At 52.4% G+C, this 24,303-nt stretch overlaps 1 protein-coding gene across 1 annotated transcript in view; it reads left to right on the top strand.

Annotated features, from left to right (window-relative positions):
- The window catches only part of ATXN10 (ataxin 10), a 160,705-nt gene extending 136,696 nt beyond the window's left edge, over positions 1-24,009 (top strand). The window contains exons 11-12 of the mRNA XM_046012551.1: positions 22,015-22,202; positions 22,656-24,009. Of these exons, the coding sequence (XP_045868507.1) occupies positions 22,015-22,202; positions 22,656-22,658 (191 nt within the window). The 3' untranslated portion in view covers positions 22,659-24,009. The remainder of the gene's footprint in view (positions 1-22,014; positions 22,203-22,655) is intronic.
- Positions 24,010-24,303: the final 294 nt, after the last annotated feature.

The raw sequence follows: 24,303 nt of genomic DNA, 5'->3' as shown, positions 1-24,303 counted from the left end.
GACTTCATTCTATTATTTTCAGTGCGGTATCTGGTATCCTCCAGAGTATCTCTGTTTTATCCTTGTCATTGATTAATGAATCTTCCAGTCTTCTATTGGGATAGAGAAAGGAGACCTATAGGTATACCTGTGTTTTAACTTTGCAAACAGGCCTTCTGTTTTCATTTTCACCTTTACCTTCCATTAAAGAGGTACATGTGGGCACCAGCATCTGAGCTTTGGGGGATTCTGCAGGGCAGAGTGTGTGTTTCTCTCATTGCCAGCTTAGAAGCAACTTTCTTGGGTTTTGCTGAGTTACACAGCCATAAGCCATGGCCTTGTCCGTTACTTCTTTTCTGTCTGCCTTTCAGCATCTGAAATTTTTTTGGTGCTTTAGGGTTTGTGTCTTTAAAAACTCCAGTGGGTCTTCAGAAGGGTGTTTTGGGCTTCATCATTTGCTTACTGTCGCCAGTCTTCACCTGCTGCCAGAATCAGTGGTACTTTGTTCTCGTCATGTTAACACTCAGTTCAAAAGAATTAATCACTTCCTCCTTGACATACTGCTTTTTTCTTGGCTTTCATGATAGTCCCTTCTATAGGTTTTCTTTATGTCTTTCTGGATCCTTCTCTGAGTCCTTTGTTGCCTCCTCTTTTGCACAACTCATAAATGTTGGAGCAGTCCTGGACATTGGCAGAGCTCAGAAGTGCTTGCCTCACTCTGCATCTTCTCCCTAAGGAATCCTACCCATTTATTCCTTAAATTCACTCCATGTTTACTGAATACCTTTTATGTGCCACACACTCTCTGGGCCCCCAGAATGACAGGGAATTCTGTGGGGAGGCTAATGCAGTTGTCCAGGCAAGAGGTGACAGTGACTTGGACCAGTCTGGTTACCATGGAGGTGGTGACATGGAGTTGTATCCTGGGTATCTCACGGCTTTAAAGATCTCTTCTCCTGTGGTTCCCAAACTCAGTCTCTAGACAAAGCTGTCTTCTGAGTGTCTGACAAATTTCTAACACCCTGTGTAACATTGGCTTGTATGTCTTACCAATACTCCAAAACTAGCATGTTCAAAGCTGAACTATTAATATCCCCATAAAACCATCCCCTCTCTTTCTCGGTGATTGGGGAAATACCTCCATCCATCCAGTTGCTCACGTCAGAAATCTGGGAGCCACTTGTGATGCTATCTCTTTTTATTCCCCTGCCTCTAAGGTGTGCACACTCTCGTCACCCTGGCCTGGGTCAGTGATGGCTTCTCAACTCCTATTCCCCTCCTTCCCTTGGGGTGTTCAGGAGATGAGGGTTCCCCATTCATTCAGTGTCATCTTTTAAACCAAAACAAGATCCTTCCTCCCTGTGTCTTGACTCTCCCTGCCCTGACACCATCTCTCGCAAACGTGCCCGATTTACAGAATCTCCAGCACTACCCATTGTACTTAGAGTAAACCAGAGTCTCTAGCACATCCTGGAAGGTCCCGTAGGACCCTGCCCCTGCCTGCCTCACATTGTTATCCAGAACTCTTCTTCCCTTTTGCAGCACTCCGACCCACACTTCCCTTTTCGTTTCTCAGATGTGCCTGATGGTCACCTCGGGCAGTCACCCGCACTGACCTCTTCCCTGAGCTCCCGTCCCCTGGTCCGGTCCTCCTTGCGCCTCCTTCGGTCCCTTCCTCAGCAAAGCGTTCCTGGAGCTCAGTGAGGTCAGGTCACCCCTCCTAAAACCTGCTCTGTCAGCTTATCACAGTCCGTCAATAAATACTCGTCATGCATTACATCTCCGTTACCCTGGGCCAGGTTCTGTGAGGGCAGGGACCATTTTTCTGTTTCTTGCCTCAGTATAACATGCCGCTGTCTGGCACATAGTAAACTTCTAATAAATACTTAGTTGAATGAGCGAAACAGCAAACAGATAGCAGCCAGCGAGGGTGTACGTGTGGTTCATTGGCGGGAGCAGGGGTGGTTGGAAGCACAAGAGAAATCTCTCCCATGGATTCTGCAGTTCTTTGGTGAATTAATGAGCTCCGTTCGGCAGTGATGTTATTTCAGATGTGTTTGGTTGCGCCCGATCTTCTGATTAACACCAGCCAAGTTTTTCTTGAGCTTTGATTTCAGTATTTTGTGTCAGAAACCGATAGATCTTGTGGAGTATGCTTAGACCAGGAATCCTGCTGACGCGAGCAATCAGTTGACCAAAACCCCCCACGCTCTGATCACTCTGGGTCAGCTGGTCATGCCCATGTACGAAACCATCCTCTGTGGGCTGGGGATGAGGGCATGTGATACCTGTGGGGTCCAGGCTCCTTCCCCAGAGGAAATCTGCAGTTGGGACCCTGTGAGACCTCCACTTTCTTGGCCACCCTTGCGGTTTAGGAACCCCAGGCTGGCTGTCCTATCAGAGCAAACCACCCACCCCCCGCTGGCTAGGAACCTCGGAGTGCGGCTCCATTTCTTGGAGGTAGGTCTGGAGGCTAGTGGGGATTTCCAGGTTCAGGGAGACAACACGTCAAAGGGGTGGTTAGCAGGGAAGGACTGCCCTCCGCTCGCTGCTGCTGCTCCAGGGGCACAGGCCCAGCCCCAGCCCAGCTGTCCACTTGCCCGCTCACTTGTGGGTCACCCACAGTAATGACACGGTAGGAGATGCTGTCGGAAAACCCCCGCTCCGCTGCCGCAGAGCCATTTCGTATTTGTCAGTTCACTGTGGCGAGTGGGATTTTGTGTTGTTGCTTCCAAATAGAAACCACCGAGCTTTATTTGAAATGTTTTTCTCTCATTCTTTTTTGATCTGTGTTTTCATCAGTTGTCCTTGATGTGGGTTTTTTGTTTTGTTTTGTTTTGATTGGAGGGGGCGGGGCAGGCACGGAATGAGAGTCCAAACAGGGTTGTTTTTTTTTTCCTGTTCTTTTCTCTCTCTCTTCCCTGCCTTTCTCTCTTCCTTTTTAAATTTTTTTTTAATTTTTAGTTTTTTTTTTAATTTTTAGCATGGAGACATCTCATTTGTCAGTTTTACTTGCGTACAGAAATGTAGCGGTTTACAGGAATGATAAACGACGGTATTTTCCCCAGTGACCCTGTGTTAAGGAAGTGTGGCGTGATGACAGGCGCAGAGGCCCCAGGGGCCGGGAGACACACCCAGGTTCTCCCCTAAAATGGGCCTGACCCCCCAGGGTCATCATGTTTGTAAAGTGCCCATCACATGGTTTTTCAACAAATAGATGTTCTCATACAAACACCCTATTAAAGCTGTTAATTCCTATGAGAAAGGTGAGTTTTCATCTACGATTGTGCTGTGAATCAGTGGTAGGACTCAAATCATCATGATAATAAAAGTCCTATCACAGAATAGGGTAGGGAATCCAGAAACTGATTCCCACATACACAACAGAGGCCCCACTACAGCATCAAGAAAAGGATGGTCCTTTCCATAAATGCGACTGGACCAATTCTGTTTCCATAATGGGGAAGAAATAACCAGCTACCCACCTCACATTCCTCACACACGTTAACTCAAAAAGAACCACAGGCCTCCGTGTGAAAGGTAGAACAGGAGTTCCCACAGGGTATCGTAGGAGAGCATGGTTATTAGACGGGGGCAGGCAAAGATTTCTTAAGACACAGAAATTGTAATCCAGAACTGCGTGCTGTAAGAGAAAGACTTTGCAAAGAGATTTACTTTGCAGGTGTCTCCCAGAGGACTTATGTTTTAGTATGTAAAAGGGCTTCTACAAAAGGTAATTCAGGTTTTAAAAGTAGACAGAAGACTCATGGCATTTCGGAAAAGACAAAATCCAAATGACCAGTAAATGCGGAAAGAGGCCGGCTTCCCCAGTTGTCAGGGACATGGACATTGGACCCATGATGAGAAACCCACCAGAATGGCTGATAAGAAGGGCCACCGGTAGCGAATGATGGCGAGGATATGGAGCAAGCTGATGAGGACGGAAACTGGAATAATCCCTTTGGAAAACTTCCTCGCGGAGTCTGCCCACACCAGATCCACACACCTGCCCTATGAGCCAGCTTCCCACTCCCAGCGTGTCTCTCAGAGGACGGGCAAGAACGCCCACGTGGCGTGATTTGTAAGGGCCCCAAGGTGGAAACATCCCAAGTACTCATCAGTCGCAGAAGGGGTGAAAAAATCGTGTTAACTCTTCCCCTCTAGAAAAGCTTCTCCTGGTGGGATCGGTGTCGTCTTGCTTCTGCCCCGAGTTCTCTTTATTTCTGAGTCCCCCGCATTAAACAGCTGACAGTCGGTGACACTCTGTTCCGTGGTCGAGCTGACAATTAAACGCTAGAAAAACTCTGCATGCTGCTTTAGTTTCAAAAGCTAAACTTTTGGTTTGGCTTCCCAGTGATCTAATTTGGTTTTTTTAAAGCCTCTCATCGATGCTCTTACCGCTCACCTCGTGCGTTTGAAGATGTCGAACCGAGTATTTCTTCCCAAGCAAAGCAAACAAGTGCACATACACGGGCACGCAGGTTAGCGGAGGCCTCCCGGGGGCCCTGGGCGTGAGCCAGGCCCGGGGCTGAGGACTGGACAAGGCGCTGGTGCCGCTCCCCGGCGTCTGAGAGTGTAACACGCTGCCTCCAGTGCTCCCCCAACACACACACACACACACACACACGGATGCATCTAAATGGAACCATTCAGAGTGAAAGAGGGAAGAAGTCCTGTTTGTGTAGCTTCTATGGTATCCTAGCAACCGATTCCCCAGGGCCTGGAGCTGATGGCTGGAGGAGTCCCTGCGTGGTTATGAATGAGGCTTTCACAAGAGTGGGCCAGTTGCCTCATTCAGGTGTTTTGGCAAATGGACTGTTCTAAAGGAGACGCAAACACTTGAAGTTGCACTCCTTCAGATCTTGTTACTTCTAGTGATGTGCCTCTGGTTTCCTTCCAGCTCGAAAATCAGAGGCTGGAGGTGACAAGTGTCATCGACACACGCATCTGCGTCCAGCGGGCCGAGGAGCGGCACGGTGGTTCCAACTGCCTGTCCTTGTGTTTTGTCTTGCTTTAAGCCTGGTTGGCCGCGTTCTTTCCCGTCGCGGAGGCCAGGATGCGTCAGACTCTGCTGTACGTCCTTGACTTGAACTAAGAGCAAGGTGGCTTGAGGTTTATCCTCACTGAAGTTCGGAAGTGGGAGTCCATCGTGCCCTGTGGTGAGGTGCCCAGTGTAGACTGTGTTCCCTACAAGCAGCCTCCTGCCCCTTGCACGCTCTCACCCTGGGCAGGGATCCGGGCAGGGCCGCCACTGCCACACCCGAAGCATTTGCCTTGGAAGCTGCTTCCCTAGACTGTCACATCGGCCACCTGGCCTTGCGATGACCCAGTGTTTTCTTAATTTTCTCAGTAGTTACTATTAATGTTTTAAATAACACCACATAAAATTCTTTTGAAAACAGAAACAAAACTTTATGTAGATATTTATTGCCCTTAATGCTTAATCTGAGGGATCCTGCACCTTGTGGCTGATTGATCTAATAGTGCCGTCCGATGAGCATCCTTTGGGGAAAGGAGGTCCCTGGGAACGCGTATTAGACATTCTCACGTAAATAGTTCCTCCATGCTAGTCTTCTGTGTGGTTGTGTGTTAGCCCACAAAGGTATTTTTAATTTTGAAACAACACGAAATAATTTTCCATGTCATTTTTTTTCCTGGTTTTTTGTTTTGTTTTGTTTTGGGGGGAAGATAACATTTTCTTAGAGCACTTTTAGGTTCGCAACAACACTGAGAGGACGATACAGAGATTTCCTCTGTTCCCATCCCCACATAGGCATAGCCTCATTTGTGATCAGCGCTCCCCGGCAGGGTGGGACACTTGCTGCAGTTGGAAACTGTCTGCGGACACATCACTGTCACCCGCAGGCCATCGTTTACATGAGGACTCGCTCCTGGGGTCCTGCGTTCTGAGCCTGGACAAATGTGTAATGACATGTGTCCGCCGTTGTAATGCGGAGTGTCCTCACTGCCCGCAGAACCGTCTGCTCTCCACCCATTTGTCCCTCCCCGCCAACACCCATCTGTTTTCTTATCTGGAGCTCTTTCAGAATGGCCTGGGAAAGTCGGAATGATGTAGTACGTGGCCTCTCAGATCGGCTTCTTTCACTTGCTGCTCAAGCATCCTTGAGACTTCTCAGGTTTAACGGCTCATTGCTTTTTTAGTGCTGAATAGTATCCCGTTGTCTGGATGGACCAGAGACTTGTTTCTCAGAATCGCGCCCTCTGACAGTCTGTCTGCACCTTGGTCGTCCCACACATGTCCCCCGTGTCTGTCTCTACAGGATGTCGTAGAGCTTTGTAATTCTCTGCATTCCAGGACGTTTATATCTGCCGCATAGATTAGACCATAAAAAAATGTCTGAAACATCGGCCTAAACTTCACATGTGCGACAGGTTCCTTCAAGCGCATCCTCTTGTGGGGCTGCACTCGCGTTCCAGAGAACGCGTCTGCACGGAGAGTTTGCACTCCTTCCGAAAGCGTACGCTGCAAAGTTTACCAGTCACCCGGAGAGCCATTGATTGATTGAATGTCATCTCTGTGCCCAGTGTAACACTCAAACCTGTCACCCAGGAGTAAGTCTCATGCTTTCCTGAGTCAGCGAGGCACCCCGCGAAGAAATCTCTTCTTTTTTGTGCTTCGTAATAAACTGCCTCTCCCCAGGTGGCATTACCAAGAGGCATCGCCGGCAGATCGCGTGTGAGAGAGCCCTGGGGCAGTTGTTAGGCACAGTGGTCCCTCAGGATGAAGGTCTGCCTTCAAAAGAGCTAATGACTTGAGAACCTGCTGACCTCCAGCCCATAAAGGGTCTTGGGCAGTTCCTGATGCATGATCGGTGCCTAAGAAGAAGTGGTAGTAGTAGTAGTATTTAGCTTACTGTATTTTCTTACAAAGTTCATTGTTCACCCGTTTTTCTTTCTGCGTTCCCTTTCTTTATTAACAAGAGCAGTGACACTTGGGTGTGTTTAGGATGTTAACAAATGATTTTTAAGTCGTTGGATTTAAATACCATTGCTACACGGACTGTCTGTTCTCTGAAACACTTGAGAGATTGGGTTGCCAAAGTTTGGCAGAGAGAAACGTGTTCCAGGTAACCCTGACTAATGTCAGTATTTTTGCCTAAAATGACCTCGGCCAGATTTAGCAGTGACAGACGAAACATCGGTGTGCCGCAGCCAGCCCAGCACCGTTAAATAGTAACTCTGGCTCTTTTCTTCTGACATCCTCAGTCTTAGCAGGAAGTGTTGTGTTCTCGGTGCCACTTATTTTTCTAGAACCATCTGATTTTAAAAAAAAAAAAACGAAAACCAAACAAACCCGACTGAGTGAGTGTTTTGAGTCTCTGAAGGAACGAGCTCAGGGAGCAGCCGGCCCTAAGTCCTTGTCCACTCCGTGAAGGAAGCTGTGTGCTGAGCCCCCGCTTGGAGGCCCATGGGAAGTGCACTTTCCCCGCAGGAGTGGCCGGTGGGACGGAGGAGAGCCGCACCAGGGACCCCGCGGCCCGAGCTCTGTGTGTCCTCCTGCAGACCACTTGGAGGACATGCAGGGCCTGCTTCCTGCGCGGAGTCGACTGCCTCACGGGCGAGGCGTGCTGGCGACAGGGAGAGGGAGGCCTCCGTTCGCTCGGGCTTTCTTAGCCCCGTGGTTTGGTGGGCCGACATTCACCCCTTCGCTGGGACACCGGCACAGATCTGGAAGATGGAAAAAGGACGCCAGCTTGCGGATATCCCCTTTCCCAATCTTAAGCAGCCTCTGGTCTGCTGCACATCCTCTCCGAGGCAGAGGCGAAGTGCTCTTGGCCCCGGGGCGGCAAGTGTTGCGTTGTGGGTTGTGAGCCCCGGCCACCCCGAGAAACCTGCCAGCTCCCAGCCCAACAATGGCCGTTGGTTTCTGCGAGCTGCCAGGAGAGGCTGTTTGAGGAGTGGACAGACCTTTTCTTCAGGGTTAACTGAGTACAACTGAAAACAGGCCCCGTGCTGTGAAAAAGCCTCATGGGTGGACGGAAGCCAGGCCAGAGCAAAAATAGGAGATGGCCTGCAGTTGGGCAGCAGGGACCCAGCCCTGCACTGGAGACTTTTCACATGACCGCGACGAGCCTCACTTTTACAAGAGAAGCTTGTCTTCGTGTTTGGTGCGCGGCCGAATTTCTCGTTCTTACAGAAGCTCACAGAATGATGACTTTGTCAGATGTGGATAAAGATCCACACTTTCTGGGTGAGGATAGGAAAAGCCCAGAAAAAGTCAACACATTTTCCCCGTTTGGGGTTGTTTTTTTGAGAGAAATCAGATTTTGTCAGAATCAAAAAGACTTCTGTCTTTCTCTTCTAAAGCACTTCTGGAAGCCAGCCCCCTCTTATTCAGGCGTTTCTTCTGTGTGTAATTAGGAGCACTAGGAGATCCTAACAGGTTTTCGAGAAGGAAACAGTGGCGAAGGTGCCCAGCCTCCTCCCACCGGGCTGCCGGAGCACTGATGCCCGCGCGCCGCCGTTCTGTCGCTGAGACGGTAGAACCACGGGATTCGGAAGGTGGGGTGTCGGGGCAGTGTTTCTTTGTACAGGCCAGTCCCGGTTCAGCGGTCATGCTAAGTGTTGGAGACCGTTCTGCCTTGACACAGGTGCTTACCGAGAAGTGGGAAGAGTACAGAGGCTTGTCAAAGACTGAAGCAGGCGTGTACGGAACCAGCTCCCAGGTGTGGACAGAGTCGTGGCCCAGCTGTGCGGAGCCCACCGCCGCGTCCGCCCTTACCCGGTGGGCTGGCCTCCCTGCGCAGGGGGCTGCGGTTGGCCGTCTCCGGATTGGCTTCTGAGGAGTCCTGGCCTGCGTGGTTTTGTCACCTGCCATCAGACTCACCTTCCAGATCACTGCCGACGGCTCACGGTGTCCTCTCCCGGCAGCAGCTTTCTCTCTGAGCTGTTGCTGGGCCTTTAGGTAGTTTAACTTGGGGGCTGCTCCTGTCGATCGTGAACGGCGCCGCGAACATTTCTGGAATTTCCATCTTGCAGCTTGTTTACCTTCAGTGTGCTCCTCCGTGACACCACACTCTTCAGAATCGGCCGTACCAGTTCATTCTCCATCCTGCGCGCTCCCTGGTGCTTGATCGGGACTGTAAGAGGTTTGCCGTTCCGATGCGTGCAGCGTGCTTCCGGGATGCTGTGGGAGGAGCGGTCATCAGTCATAAGCACCTTTTTTTTTTTTTTTTTTAAGATTTTATTTATTTATTTATTTGACAGACAGAGATCACAAATAGAGAGGCAGGCAGAGAGAGAGAGAGGGAAGCAGGCTCGCTGCTGAGCAGAGGGCCTGATGCGGGACTCGATCCCAGGACCCTGAGATCATGACCTGAGCCGAAGGCAGCGGCTTAACCCACTGAGCCACCCAGGCGCCCCATAAGCACGTTTTGACACTTACCGACCATTGGGACTTTCCGTGTCACGAAGATGCCGCCAGATATCTTTTTTGTCTCTGTTTACATCGTCTTCCTTTTTCTTCAGTTGATTCATAGAAACAGTTCCTGTGTTCCTTCGTTCGTTTACGTGAATTGAAAGCGTCTCTCCGATCCGTGGCTTGTTTTATTCTCTTGCTTTTTATTTTTCTTACGCATCTTTCTTGCTGAGAGGTCAGTGTACCATGCACCACGTGTGGGTGTCCCCACGTACACACGCACCCCACAGCCGTCACCCAGAAGAAGACCGGTCCCGTCCCCTGGAGGGCTCCTTTGGGCCCCTTCTCACCCAGCACCACTTTCCAGAACGGACTCTGATCGGACTCCTGGGGTGCTTGGGCGAGTTTTCTCTTCCCTCTGCGGTTAGTGGGTTTGTGTCTCACTGAGACCCTGAGGCTGGCAGAGCTTCTTTCTGTGTTTCTGCTGGCGGCTCTGTCGTCGGCCTTGCTGGCGGCTCCGAGGTCTACCCAACGCTCATTCTTTTTTTTTTTTTTTAAAGAGTTTATTTATTTATTTGACAGAGAGAGATCACAAGTAGGCAGAGAGGCAGCCAGAGAGAGTGAGAGGGAAGCAGGCTCCCTGCCGAGCAGAGAGCCCGATGCGGGACTCGATCCCAGGACCCTGAGATCATGACCTGAGCCGAAGGCAGCGGCTTAAACCACTGAGCCACCCAGGCGCCCCCCCAACGCTCATTCTTACCAGGCGTGCAGTCGGGTGCAGTCTTTCATTGTCCTCCTGTGGTTCTGTAGTTGCCCCACCATGAGAAGACCTTCCTTTCACCCCTGGCTCTGCGGGACACGTCACTGTCCATATGTAGGATTCTGTTTCTGTTTGTGTTCAGAAGGTTGGCCTTCCATGGTTCCTACCCGATACCGTCTTCATCGTAGTACATGACCGTCTTGACAGCCGGGAGAGCCAATTTCGAATGTTAAACAGCCTTTCCTACACAATCCTTTTTCTGCATTGCTGGATTCAGGTCCCTGGTGTCTGTCATCTCTTCCGTCTATGGATTCTGCACTGTTTCCTGCTGTCTGCTTGGGTATGCAGTGGACACTGTTCTCGCTGCTGGGGATACAGCGCTGGCCAAGGAGGAGACCCCCCTCTCTGCTCTCGTGAGGCCTGCGGTCTCGTGGGGGGTACCTTGAGGACAGGTGCTCAGATGTTCCTGGCAAAGAGAGGGCTCTGTAGTAAGGGCTGGCTTGAGCCGGGGTGGGGAGGGGGTGCCTCTTCCTGACCTCCTGTCTCCTGGCCTCACCCCGCCCATCAGCCCTTCGTGATTTCCCTCCTGGCGCACTGGCCTCCCTCTTCCGTGGTACCCGCGGCTCTTCCCTTTCCCAGGCCTGCACCTGCTGCTGCTCGACCTGGGCTGCTCCCCTGTGTACACTGGCCAACCCCTCCCGGTTCGTCCAGTTTGAAATAAATTCTGTGTATCGGAGAGAAGTCTTCCATGATCCCAGTTCAAGCAAGACCCCCTTTCATTGTCTCAGCGCCTGCTGTCATGTAGCATTGGGACTGTGATACTCAGCTGGAATTCCGTGCTGCTTTCCACGAATGTTCCACGAAGGTCAGCAGCACTGTGGCATCAGGCCATCCCCATCCCTGACTCGATGCTTCTGGAGCACACAGGTGCGTGTGCACAGACACACCGTTTCCGCTCCTTCCTCCCTCCGTGGTGATTGCCTTTGCTCTGTCCCCTCGTTGAAAAGTGACAGAGGGAGAAGGAAGAAACCCAGGAATGCTGCTGGGTTTAACGAGACCCGCATGTGCCATCAGATTCTGGCGGGGACATTGATTTCGGGGATGCATTGAGCAGGTCACGTGGGTAGCAGCCAGAGAACTAATTGGTTCTGACAGCTGAGTGACAGGTTTTTCCTGACCCCGGCGAGTCTAGCTCTCTCTGTGGCCCAGCTCTGTTGACCGCAGGGGGACTTCCTGCTGCAGAGGCAGCGGCGGCCGGCCCGTGTGTCTAAACCCCATGAACATTCTGTGAGACAGAGCCTGTCAGGACCCCCATTTTACAGAAGAGGAAGTGGAGGCAGAAAGGGTTTGTAACTGGCCACGGCTCTGCGCTCTGCTGGTGAGAGCAGGCACGGCATTTAGAACCTGCACTTTCTCACTCCAGGAGCCAAGAGCTTCGTCTGAGTCCTGGATTGGCCTCTGACACACTGGGGAATGCCTTTGTCCCCTCACTGAATGGGAGAAGAAGTTGAGACGGGGGTCATGAAGCCCCAGGCCGGATAGGAGCCGGGGCTTCCACCGCCCGCCCGGGGCCCTGTGCTGTCCCTGAGCGGTGCTGGGCGCCAGGTGCGAGGCAAGACGTACCCCTCCTGCTGTCCCCGCAGATGACCGGAGCAGCTTCACCCTGACAAGCTAATGTAAACTGCCCAAAGTCCCACATCTTTGGAGATGGCAGCGTTGGGATTTGAGCCCAGGTCCGTCCTGGTCCACAACCTCCCTCTGGCCCCTGGGGACTCCTCATGGACCGCCCCACCCCTTCCCACGCTTGCCTCTCTCCACACCACTGTCCGCACAGCCGCCCAGGAGAGTGTCTTGAGTTTTCTGCGTCGCTCCTGCTACGGCTTCTAACTGCACTGGAGTAAAACAGAGACAGCTTACCGTCTTGTGACTGCCCAGCAGGTGCCGCGTCCTCTGCCCCGCACGTCTCGCTCCAGCCACCGAGGGGCCCTCGACGTTTCTTGGTGCCACGGGCTTATGCGCAGCCCACAGCCGTCTGCCCCAGCTCACTAGGTGACTAGGGGACCGGTTTCTTTCTCTCCCGTGGGTCTCAGCTTGGCAGTGCCTCCTCAGAGAGGCGTCCTCCCACCACTCTTGTCCGATGAGTTGGTCTCTGAAATGTAGGTGCTGCAGGGGCAGGGACGTGACCATCCTGGGAGCGGCGGTGCCCCCCGCACGGAGTGCAGTGTCTTCCTGTTTGCTGTGTGAGTGACGAGACGGCGGTTCCGTTCTCCGGACGGCTGGGTGTGTGACCAGCAGCTTGTTTGTGTCTGTACCCCGTGTCGTCCCAGGGCCATGCTCAAGAAGCATGTTGTTGGTAGAGAGGTGGAAAAACGTGTTGGAGTATTAGGTGTCTGTAACTGAAGGAGATTTTACCCCCAAAGTGAAGTAGCCAGTGTTCTAGAAGCTTGAAGACAGACAAGTGTCCGGGAGGAGCTTTAGAACTTAATGTCACCGTCACACCCAACTATATGGCCTTTAAATCATCTGAAAGGTCCGTGGTAATTATTTCCAGTAACTGTGGAAGGTATTTGCACATGGTCAATGTCTGCTGGAGGTCGTCGTCACCTTGAAATGGATCCAGCAGAGCGCCTCCCATAACGAGGAGGAGCGAGCGTCCGGCTCTGCGCTCTGCTCTTCGCTCTCCTGTCAGTGGGGGAAACAGAAGCCGACGGCAGGAATGAGAACCGCCAGCCCCTCCCCTGCTTGCTTTGCAGCAGGCCACCCAGCATCTGCCGGGGGTGGGGGGCATGCTGACTTTCTGGGCTGTGGCAAGGAGCAGGGGGAGAGGCACGCAGGACAGCCATGGGGTACCCATGGAACAGACTGCCCCCAGGTGACTAGTGACATCTGGGCCAAGGACAGTGACAACAGACGCTTGGCGCCCAGTGTACGCAGCAGGAGAAGCCTCCTTGCCTCTCCGTGCCCGCTGTGTCTCGCCTCGCGTCTGCCGGAACCCCACACTGTTCGCTCTTCTCCTGAGCCTTGGTAGCTTGGCAGCATCTCTGACGCTCAGCTGTGCCTCGGTGACGTGGGACGCCGTCAGCGCTAGGCCGGCACTGGTCTCCGTCATTTAGACGACACAGCTTTTCCTGCCCCAAACGCTAATTTCATTTTGAACTCTTCGTTGGCAGCTTCCCAGGTAATTGCACAGAGGTGGTCACTCTAGTATCTCCCAGCCTGTCCTGCCCTCTGGGATTTCAGGGACCTGATTTCAAGTGTCAGGAAACCTGGCATTCTTTTTTTTTTTTTTTAAAGATTTTATTTATTTGACAGAGAGATCACAAGTAGGCAGAGAGGCAGGCAGAGAGAGGAAGGGAAGCAGACTCCCGGCTCAGCAGAGAGCCCTATGCGGGACTCGATCCCAGGACCCTGAGATCATGGCCTGAGCCGAAGGCAGCGGCTTAACCCACTGAGCCACCCAGGCGCCCCGAAACCTGGCATTCTTTTAACGGGTGGCGTAGGCGAAGTCTAGAAGCTCCTGGTCAGAGTGAGCGGGAGGAAGTGAGCCCTTCCCGCAGACATCTCCCCCTGCCTGTGTGCCTGCTTGCAAGTGCTTGGAAGCCGCGTGGCCGCGTTGCTCCGACCCTGGCTCGGCCCCTTCTGGTTGTGTGACCGCGGACAAGCCCGAGCCCCTGTGTCTTGTGTTCTCATCAGTAAAATGGGGTGATTGTGCACCCCTATGGCGTGGTGCGTTTGTAGAGGATCAAGTGGTCTGACCCTCTGCTGGGGTTCGATCCTCCGGCCCAGCCGTGCTCACATCAAAGGCAGCAGTAACATCGTCTCTGAAGAGAAGTTCATTTGAGGCAGCTAGCGACCCAGTGAGTCCCTTATCTGGAAGAGCACAGGGCACCTGACAGGGGTCCTCCTGCCCAGCACACGGGGCCTGGGGCTTCCGGGCTGTCTCTGCTGCGCTCCCTCTGCTCACACGCGGTCAGTCCTCAGGGCCCCACGATCTTGGGGGGGCAGCGCATCTTCTCCTGCCACGGTCTCCACGTCGGCCATGGCCCCATCGCCCTTGCAGCACCAAGGCCAACTCGGAGCAGCGCTGGGCGTCGCGTGCATTTACTCAGTAACGTCCCACATATGGTCCCAGTGGTGTGGAAGATTCCAGGGAGAGAGAAGGCAGGCACCAAGGGCCCTTCGTCCAGCAAACAGCCAATCCGTGTCTCCTCTCTGTGTGCCGGGAACTCCGGGGATGAGGACAGCAGTCCCTGCACACAGGTGCGCTTGTTCCATCGAAGGACGAAAGATTTTCCCAGGGACAGCAGCCTGAGAAGGGGCACCGAGGGGGAGGGTCACGGAGGGGAGGGACACCCAGCATGAGGGGCTCTAGAGGAATCATTGAGTGTCTGGGCCCTGCCCACCATGTTCTGGCCCGGCCAAGCACACGGCATTTTGGGGGCTGGGCTGGCGTCTCAGAAACGACATTGGAGGGCGGCCCGGATACAAATGGAACGACTTTGTGGCCCCAGAAGCCTTTCATGTGGTTTAAGTTAGAAGTGGTATCGGTTGTTTCTGATCCCGAAACCTGTTGTGCGACACGAAGGCCAGACTCTGACTCTTCGTACCACACTGTGCTTTCAAGTGGCTGGAAAGATGATTCCAGAATACGCAATGGACAAAATTAGTCTCCGGGCCGTAGGATTCTTTCCCACCAAAACCCCGTAGATGCGGGGTACCTGCCCTGCGGCCCTCACGCGGCCACAGAAGCTGCTGGAGCGGGGAGTGCGTGTAGTGACAGAGGGCAGGGTATCGTCTTCCCGTCGCTCCCCTGCCACGTGCACAGGCTGGCTGGCCGTGGCGACAGCGACATCTTCTCTGCTCATCTTGGATGTTGGGGTTTCTACATCTGGGATTTGTAAAGGGCCCAGAGCGAGCTGCTGCTGAGGACATGGGGCCATGTAGGGTTAGAGACACGGTCCGGGCTGGAGAGAGGGGGGGAGGCCCGAGAGGTGGTCACTGTCGGATCGCCCCTGGAAAAGCTCCACTTACGGAAAGTAAATTGTGCGTACTGAGGGCAGAGAACGTGCCCTTTGTTTCAGAGTCACTAAGAGAGTAAGAGAGTGCCGATTTGGGTTAGACCCAGAGAGAGGATACCTTTGGTTGACATTTGCATGGACACAGAGTGGTCAGAATTGGTTTGTTTTCCTGGCCCTGTCGTACTTGCTTTGATGTCCCAGGTCCCGAGGGATCTAGGGGCCAGCAGACAGCCTCTGCTTTCAGAGATGGTGTTTCGGGCCTGACTTTTCCCTCCGAGAAGACGAACTGCTCCTTCTCGGAGCACATACCAACCCCAAGTGTTGTTTTATGTTCTTCAGAAGGGACCTCGGATCTACAGACCTTGCCGCTATCCCCGCCCCCACCCCTGGCTCTTCTGTTGGCGTTATTGTTTTTACCACTCTCGGGAGTCACAATTAGCCAGTAATTGGCAAATACGGGAGGACGCGTCCATCCGGGTGTGAATGCTGTTAAGACACGACACACCGCAGGGCCCGGGCAGCAGGAATCAGCACGACGCGGAGACACGGGAACCGCAGATGTTCCCACCTATTAAAATACAAAACTGTGGAGGGAAATTAGAAACCAGATAGACCAACGATCTGGAGAGGAAGAGGGAGCCCAACGGCTGGCTTTGCGATGGTTATTGGGCACACGCGGTTTCCAGCAGGGAGACTCCCGGATAGAATCCGCGCTAGAAAGACTCCGACTTTAACTTCTGATGGAGAAGAGTGTGTCGTTAGCTGAGTGACGCAGGAGCGTAAAGAGCGGAAGGTAACGACGGAAGACGGAGGGGGCAATGAGGTGACGTCCGTCGGCCTTTGGAGGTAGAGGCAGCCTGTGCAGGAGAAGCGTGGATGGCTTTGGGGAGGAAGGATGGTGGCGGTTTCTGGGTCTGTCCCTCCTCAAGGACCTCTCCTGCCCGGCCACGTCCCCTGCTCGACATCTCAGCTATAAACTGCCGTCCCTCCTGCCTCCGCAGCTCGGCACCTGCTTACCCTCCCAACGCCCCCGAGCTGTGTGAGCTCTTCCTCCGTCGCCACCTGCGCTGGGAAGTCCTCCTTGGTTTGCAGGAGCTCCTCCTCCTCCAGCAGAAGGCTCAGGGGAGCCCAGGGGTCCCTGGGCAGCAGTTTGGGAAGTGCCACGTTTTCCCTCAGAAAGCGAAGGCTTGGAGAGCGGGGCTGAGGTTGGTTAGGACTCAGGGAACGCCCCCTCCAACCCCAGACACGCCACCCCCGACTCGGGGTCGGCTTCTCCGACGTGCGCGGCTGGGAGGAGGGCGGCAGCAGGTCATCACAGCAGGGAGAGAAGGCGCTCTTCCGATCCCGCGGCCGAGCTGGGTCTTTGGCCGGCAGACCTGACACACTGAGAAGTATTTTGGTTTTTAGCAACGTAAAGCAGTTCCCGAACCGTTTTACACTCAACTCCTTTCTTGCACTCTGAAAAATTCTGCCACTTTACCAATTCTGCGAAGATACTGGTTCAGATACGGAGCTTATGTAAAACCATACTGATTTTTGTGAAAGCCTGCTTAAAGTGCGCTTGCCTCACTGAACACCGTCTTCTCAGACCAACCTCATAAAAGATTTTTCATACTCTGCGCTGTGAAGTGGTATACTGTAATAGACACGACGTAAATCCCTTGCCATAAGTGGGTTTGTTGTCTACAAGTAATGTTGGAAAATATATCCTGGAAGCAACAGTTAAATGTAGATACTAAAATACAGTACATCTATTGGATATATGCCTAGTATAGATTCTGTTAAATCTAGATGTACCCATTATACATCTGTATACACACAGTACATGAAGCATTGTATTTGGATAGGGCACATGTATGTATACGCATAAGCAAAATCTTTTAATATGTTTAAATTGTTTTAATTAAATGTAAGTTTTTCAATGCCAGTACTTTTTTTTAAAAGATTTTATTTATTTGACGGAGAGAGATCACAAGTAGGCAGAGAGGCAGGCAGAGAGAGAGGAAGGGAAGCAGATTCCCTGCCGAGCAGAGAGAGTCTGATGCGGGGCTCAATCCCAGGACCCTGAGATCATGACCTGAGCCGAAGGCAGAGGCTTCAACCCACTGAGCCCCCCGGGCACCCCTAATGCTAGTACTTTTAAAAGTTTGTTTATAAAATTCAACAGATACTTACTGATGCCTTCCATGTTCTATGCCAGAGGTTGCCAACCTTTTCATAGGTATTTTTGGCTATGCCCACTGTCCTGTCTCTGCTGCAGCCCCACGGCTCAGCTGTTGCAGCCAAAAAGCAGCCAGAGTCTGAACGTAAATGAGTGGGCGTGGCTGCGTACCAATAAAACTTTACTTATTCTGGACACTGCAGTTTGAGTTTCAGATAATTTTCACGTGTCACACACTAGTAGTAAGTAGTCTTGATTATTTTTCCCAAGCATGTAAAGATATAAAAACTAAGCTTGTGTCTGCACAGAAACACAGGCCCTAATTTGCCGACCTCCGTTCTCAGCGGTCTTCCAGCTAGAGAGAGAACAGTGACCAGAAGGGAGTCCCTGTCCCCCTCCCGGGCCCCTGCGTTCCCATACAGCACAGGACTTTGTAAGTGCCTCTGGTTCCAGTAACTGAAAGACACCTCCTTCCTTAGAGGGCGTCTTCCTCATCAGACAGTTCCAGCTTCAGTGTTTACACTCACCTGACTTTAAAGTGAATTTGGGGGGCGCCTGGGTGGCTCAGTCGTCTGCCTTCGGCTCAGGTCAGGATCTCAGGGTCCCGAGAGCAAGCCCCACTTCGGGCTCCCTGCTCCTCAGGAAGCCTGCGTCTCCCTTTTCCTCTGCCCTTTCCCCTTCCCTGATTTGTGTGTACAAGCGCTCGCTCTCTCTCTCTCAAATAAATAATCTATAAAGTGAATTTGACACATAAATGTGCTAGCTAGTAATAGCCTTGCTGTGCGGTATTTTTTCCTAGATCGTGTCATCTGCCAGCCCCCATTTTTGTGGCCCGTGAACACCTCATCACCTCATTTGTGCCAAGCCACAAGGTTCGATGCTGGGCCTGTGTCTTTCTGAAGCCGGGCCGTGGCTCTGGGCCTGGGAGCGGCCTTCACCTTCCCAAGCTCAGCGGTCCTGAGCTGCTCGGTCTTTGTGCTTGTCCTTGTTTCCAGACACCGGAGCCCTCCACGGAGGAGCCGGCTGGCCCTGTGGCGTCCTCGCTCGAGGTCGCTGCTGGCAGGGCCCTTTCAAGGCAGCTCTGTAGCTCCCAGGCTCACGCCTTGTATTTGCAGTAGCTATGGAAACTTTAGAAGCCATCTCTCTAAAGCTGGGCACACAATAAAGCACTTCACGTGCTGGTAGGATTAGACGTTGGAAGATGTTTAATTTTCTCCCCCACTCGTTCTTTCCGTCTGTCTCTTCAGAGCGGGAACAAGAGGGCCATGTGAATATTAACTGGGACTCGCTTTAATCTCCCTAGTGACACTCGGGGCTGCCCGGGGCTCCGGGCTTTCAGGGGCGCTAACAAGGACGGCCATGCATATTCATGAGCCGGGCTCGTGCGTGAGAGCCCGCCTGTAAGGGCTGTGTTTCAGTGTTTCTCTTTTCAGACCGAATTTTATGAAAGAAACGACCACTCCATTTGGCTTTTTAATTATTATTAAGTCAGAGAGCCCAGACAGCAGGGCTAGAATGTTCTCCCTGGAAATCGGGACCCAGTGTGGCACTTAATCTGTAGCCAGACGACACTGCCCCGGAGTGCGGGTGATCTCGGGGGGGAGGAGGGGCGGAGCACGCCTTTCCTATCTGTGTGCGTCTGGACTCCGTGCTCTGACTCTTTTATTAAACAAGTACCATTTTCCTTATATAAGTGTGAAGCGTGCATTTAAGTGCTGAGGGGGGCGGTTTTGCCCTCAGGTTATTTCTCACGTTCAAGGTGCGCCTAGGAGCCCAGCCCCTCCCTTCCTCATCTCCCGTCCTCTGGCCCTCCGAGCACCGATTTTGGAAAACTACAAAAATGCGTCTTCTGCTTCAGGCTTTTCTGCCTCGTCTGCTAGGCTGTGCATCGGGGGGCTGTGCGGGGATTCGTCCCTCGAGAAGTTCACGGCTTTTGCGTCTTGTTCCTGGTGCAGTGCTGGCCCCGCTGGGAGTAGCGTCCTTGCCGGGTCCGTGCTGTTCTCTCCGGGGGGTAGACGGGGCGGGCGTGTCAGTATTTAGTTTCCAGGCGCTGTGAGGGTGAGGTGCTACGAAGCCATGGGACAGGGGGGACAGGATTTTCACCAAACACGTCGGTTGCCTCAGCACCATGAGCATGACTGAGATCTGCTCTCCTCTGCCCATGTGGTGGGAATTCTCCTGCGGGCTGTTGTCCCGGACCCTTTGCTGACCCAGAGCACGCAGCTTTCTCGCCTGGGCTGCATGTGGATGGGTTTCCCGTCCTCCCCTTCCTCCAGCCTGCAGAGCCCTGAGTCAGGAAACCACCCTGAGAGCAAGAGGGAAAAACACATTTGTGCGGGTCCCTGCCGTGTCCCCACGGCCCCACCCACGTGCTGAGTGGGGAGATGGCGCTTCCGGGGTCACATGTCCCGCAGGCCTCGCACCTGCAGGAAGACTTCACTGGGGTTTGGGTGGACGTACAGACGCAGTCCTAGGTCACCGGTAGTGTTTGCAGCCCACTTTGTGTCGGGGTGCCTGGCAGGAGAGGGACACAGTGGCCCTTGGACAGGGGTCTCGTTTGCCCTGTAACAGTTTGACCACTGCCACTCTGGGCCATGGTTCATTCTCCAGAGACACCCTGCCTTTCGTCTGGCAGCGTGAAGGCTGGTGCGGTTCCTCCATGACTGAACCGCCCCCCCACCCCATTTCCAGGAGCTCTGGGGGCATGTAGGGGGGGTTTCGGGTTTCCTGCTTCCAGTCACATTTCAGTGAGTTCCCAGGAAGCTTTAGAAAGAAGTGCTTTGCTTCCTGTCATTGGCATTCAGGGATTCGACGCGTGAGCTAAAATTGTTCAGTCTTCTTTCTTTTCTTGCCTAAATTTTCCCTTCGGTTGTTGGCTCCTTCAGTCAGGTCTCCTGACCCTGCCTCCTGCTTTCCGTACAAAAAGTGAGGAAATGAACCTGTGGAGTGATGTTATTCTGGATGAGAAATTGCTTGCAGCAAATGATTCATGGTTCAGAAATTCACTAACATGGTAGAAGTTTTTGTCTACGATCCTCCCTTTTATTCTGTCTAAACTGGCGTAGAGTGGGGGTTCGGTGATTGTGGAAAAGGGTGAGAATGTTACAGTTAGGCTTCGTGCATTTGAGTATTCTGTCTCCAGAAAGGAAATAGCAGCCCTTATAAAAGTACTGGGCTTTCTCATCGAAGGATGACAGGTAAATGGCAGAAGGACATTCTCCCACCAAAGGATGACAACGAATTACAGAATCGGCATTGGCTGAGAATCACCCATTCCTACTCTGTGCCGTCTGGAACAGGTTAGTCATTTATCCTCACAAGTGCCCTTAATGATAGACCTCCAGAGAACGGCGGGTCACTGCCCCAGCACACATCCGCTCACCCTCTTCTCGGGGCTGCCCGAGCCCCCAGGCTGGAGGGGCAGGGCCGGCATGGACCGTCTGATCAGGGGAGAGCTCCAAGGCCTTGTCGGGACTGTGAACCAGTGTGGGTGTGTCAGAGGGACTGGGATGGAGTAACTTCTTAAAACCTCTGAAGATCTGTCCGGAACATAAAGGGTCGTGTTTCCTGCATCTCAGCCGTCTGACTTGAGTGGACAGGCTCGTTCCTTACTGTCTCGCTCTGAGGTTGCGGAGCTGGGGAAGCAGTTTGATTGACATTCTTTCTCAGATTCTACGCAGGCTTTATGCACACTGAAGCCTTCCCTGTGGCTTCACATGTCCAGCGAGGGGCCCGGCCTCACTGCTGTGCTGGGAGCTAGGACCTTCGGGCTAAAGAGCCTGATACATCCTGGGGGACACAGATGGCCCCATTCCGACATCAGAAACACTGGCATCGGAAGCATGTGGCAGTCAGGGGAAAGGGACTGTTTTCCTTGCCAACTTCATCCGATCGTGGGCAGGGAGGCCTTGCTTTCTCAGAGAAAGTGTTTACTCCCCTGGGTGTTTGCTGTTCCCTCCGGACCAACAGAGAGTGCCGGGCCCGCTATTCTCGGCATCGCTTTTGCGTCCCTGGATCCATGGGTTGGTACCCGGTTTCTCTACAGTCTTTTCTAGAACAACGTAGGTGTAATGCTTTTCCTGAGATTTACACAGTTCTTGGTCACTCAAGAAAAGAGCTTGGTAACTAACACAGCCATCCTATCCTGCCTTCTGTCTGCTATGGCCGATGCTGCCCAGAACGTGCAGAATGAGGGCTGGGTGCAGCCAGGCCAGAGGACACAGCAAATCCTCAAAGGCTTTCTAGCTCCCTCCTTAAAATGCGGCCGAGTGAGGGGAATTCTGTGCAGACTGCTAGGGAGCAGTTCTTATTTATAACGGAGCTGGCTTTGAGCAAGATGAGTCTCCTGTCTGCTTCCCACTTGGCATCTTCGTGACTGACACCGTCGTGTCTTCTTCCCCGGAGGCTCAACACCACGGTTATCTGTGCGCGTGCACGCGTTCAGAGTTCAGATGTTGCTTCCCTGCTCGTTCATTTATCAAATCTCGATCAAGTACCTCCCCGTGCTGGCTGTCACATGGGCGCACACGTGGGGCATACATGTACAGTGCGCGTGTTCCCGCTTTTTCATTACTCCCTCTTGGGCGGCGTGGCCGTAGCATACGCTCTGTGAGACCTTGTTCGCCGAGGCTGTGTCCCTACCTCCCTTTCCCGTCACGCTCACGTGAACTTCGGACACGGGGAACCGTGTCGGCAAATTCCTTCACTCGGCCCCCAGTTCTGACCCAGTGGGTGGTGTACGCCATCCGCAACCTCACCGAAGACAACAGTCAGAACCAAGATCTGATCGCCAAGATGGAGGAGCAGGGGCTGGCGGACGCGTCCCTGCTGAAAAAGATGGGCTTTGAGGTGGAGAAGAGGGGCGACAAGCTGATCCTGAAGCCTACTAGTGACCCCCCATCGCTGGTGAGTGTGCCGGGGCAAGCTGCCGCCCCCTCTGGGTCCCAGCGCCCTGTCCCCTCGGCCTGGGACGGGTTCTTCCTGAGAATATGACTGGGGCCACTTTACTAGAAAGTAAATGGCCAAGAAGGCCTGAAATTTAGTTGCCAATAATTTGGGGGGTTTTTGGTGGTGGTTGTCCTGGCTTTATGCTGCCATTGTCTGAAAAGTTCAAACTTATTTTAGGGGGGAAATAGAAAAATCGTATCAGAATTTTTACATGGTCGAAGTTTCTGGATTTTCTAGTGGAGAGATGGCTACTGTGAAGAGAACAGGCGTCTCCCTGTAGAGTGCTGGGTGTGTTGGTCCAGGTCTCAGCTCCTGACCGAAATCTGCTGTTTCCCCCACCCGCCTTGGATGACTCTTAAAAGTCGATCTGTTACAGCTGTCATTTTGTTTTCTTTTTTGTTTTCTTCTTAGTGAATGAGCTCTCCATCAAAACACCTGAATTTTTGGAATCTGTTTCCTGGATTTTTCACCTTCTGCAGTATGTGAAATCGCAAGTGTTTGAAGATTTATTAAGTGTCAATTCAGGAACACGTGACTCCTTTAGATAATAGAGTTCAGTGTGGGTAAGCTCGAAAGCGAAAGTACCTGAGTATTCTGTTGTTTCTTTGCTTTAGAAACTGTCTGGTTTGCCTTTGTCCCCATGGATACAGTGTGCGTTTCAGTTATACATTGTACTTACTGTGGCAACAGATAATAAATTCTTCTCCTCGAGGGAGGGGGCATCCCTTATTTGGCAAAGCCTGGAGCGTTTGATCGGATTCCATTTGTTCCTTCAGATGGCGAATCAGCCCGGTTCCTTTTCTTCTCTGCCTGTTGGGTTTTCCGCACTCTGGCAGGCGGTTGAAGTAGTTTCTCACTGTGATTAATTCTAGCAATCTCTTTTCACCCTTTCTGCCTTTCCAAAACATTGACAAGACTCATTTCCAGCTAATTAATTCGAGAGATGGTGAAGAATAGAGAAGCTCGCTCTTCATTTTAGGGACTGGGCTGTGCCTGTCACTGAGCCCGGCCCTGGGGAGAGAGTGGGGAGAGTGTGCAGGCCGTTAACTCTTCTCTTTCCAAATCACCTGGGAAGAGGCCTCCCGGACCATTGTGCTCCCAGGGGGATGCCTGCGTCTGTGAAGGGGACTCTGTGCACAGGACCACAGGATTAAAGAGAGTCCCTGTCCTGTTCACAGGATTTCAAGGACACGGTGTCCTGAAGCACGCCACTCCAGGTCCGGCCACAGTTCCGCTTTGTGGAATTGCAAAAGTAGCTTTGGGGAACGGGAGCAGATTTGACCCTGTATCTTTCTATTTCCATCTCTTTCTACCCCCCCCCCCCCCTCCAATACGTACTCAGAGCTGGAGCTGGATTAAACGAGCACTGGAATTTTAGGTCATTGATGTCAGCAACAAAAGCTCTAGGAGGGAGGTCATGTATGAACATTCCTGGACAGCCCGTTACTGTAAGCTCTCTAGAGGTTTTGCACAGTTCCTGTTGAATATTCCAAAATAAAAAGATTCCGCCAGAAGCGTTAACTGAAATACTGATCATTCCAGAGTAAAGTGCGTCCAGTGTTTTTTGTAGTCGTACTTTAAATTGCTTTTGTAAAAACAGCTCAAGTATGTTCAGAATGAAATAAAAGTGGTCCCCTGTGCTAACATACTCTCTATGTCCGAAAAAAAAACGTCAGCTTCTAGAATTGTGGTCCTCTGTGAATAACATTTTTTCCCCTCTCATTTATGACATTCCATCAGTAAAGAAGCCCTTGCAAAATTTAAAGTGCGCGAAGAAGTCATTCTTTCCCGGGACGCAAAGAGTTAACATCCTGTCCTCTAAACAGAGGGCCCCGCCAGAGGAAAAAAAACAGTGGGAGTCCCTTTTTCCTTTTAACAGTTTGCAATAGACACTTCTTTTTCTTCGCCTCTCAATGGATGTGTGCGCACCAGTGGAATCAGGCAAACATGTCGGTGTAAGCCATATGATAACAAACACAAATAAACAAAAGGGAGCCTTGTGTGGGAACACAGAAAGGGGTAATGGCTGTGTGTTTTCTAACTGGGAAATGTGGGACTT

Source organism: Meles meles, chromosome 7, assembly GCF_922984935.1.
Source record: "Meles meles chromosome 7, mMelMel3.1 paternal haplotype, whole genome shotgun sequence".
Classification (NCBI taxonomy): Eukaryota; Metazoa; Chordata; class Mammalia; order Carnivora; family Mustelidae; genus Meles; species Meles meles.
The sequence above is the reverse complement of the archived record's forward strand: the minus strand, read 5'-3'. Positions and strand labels throughout refer to the sequence as shown.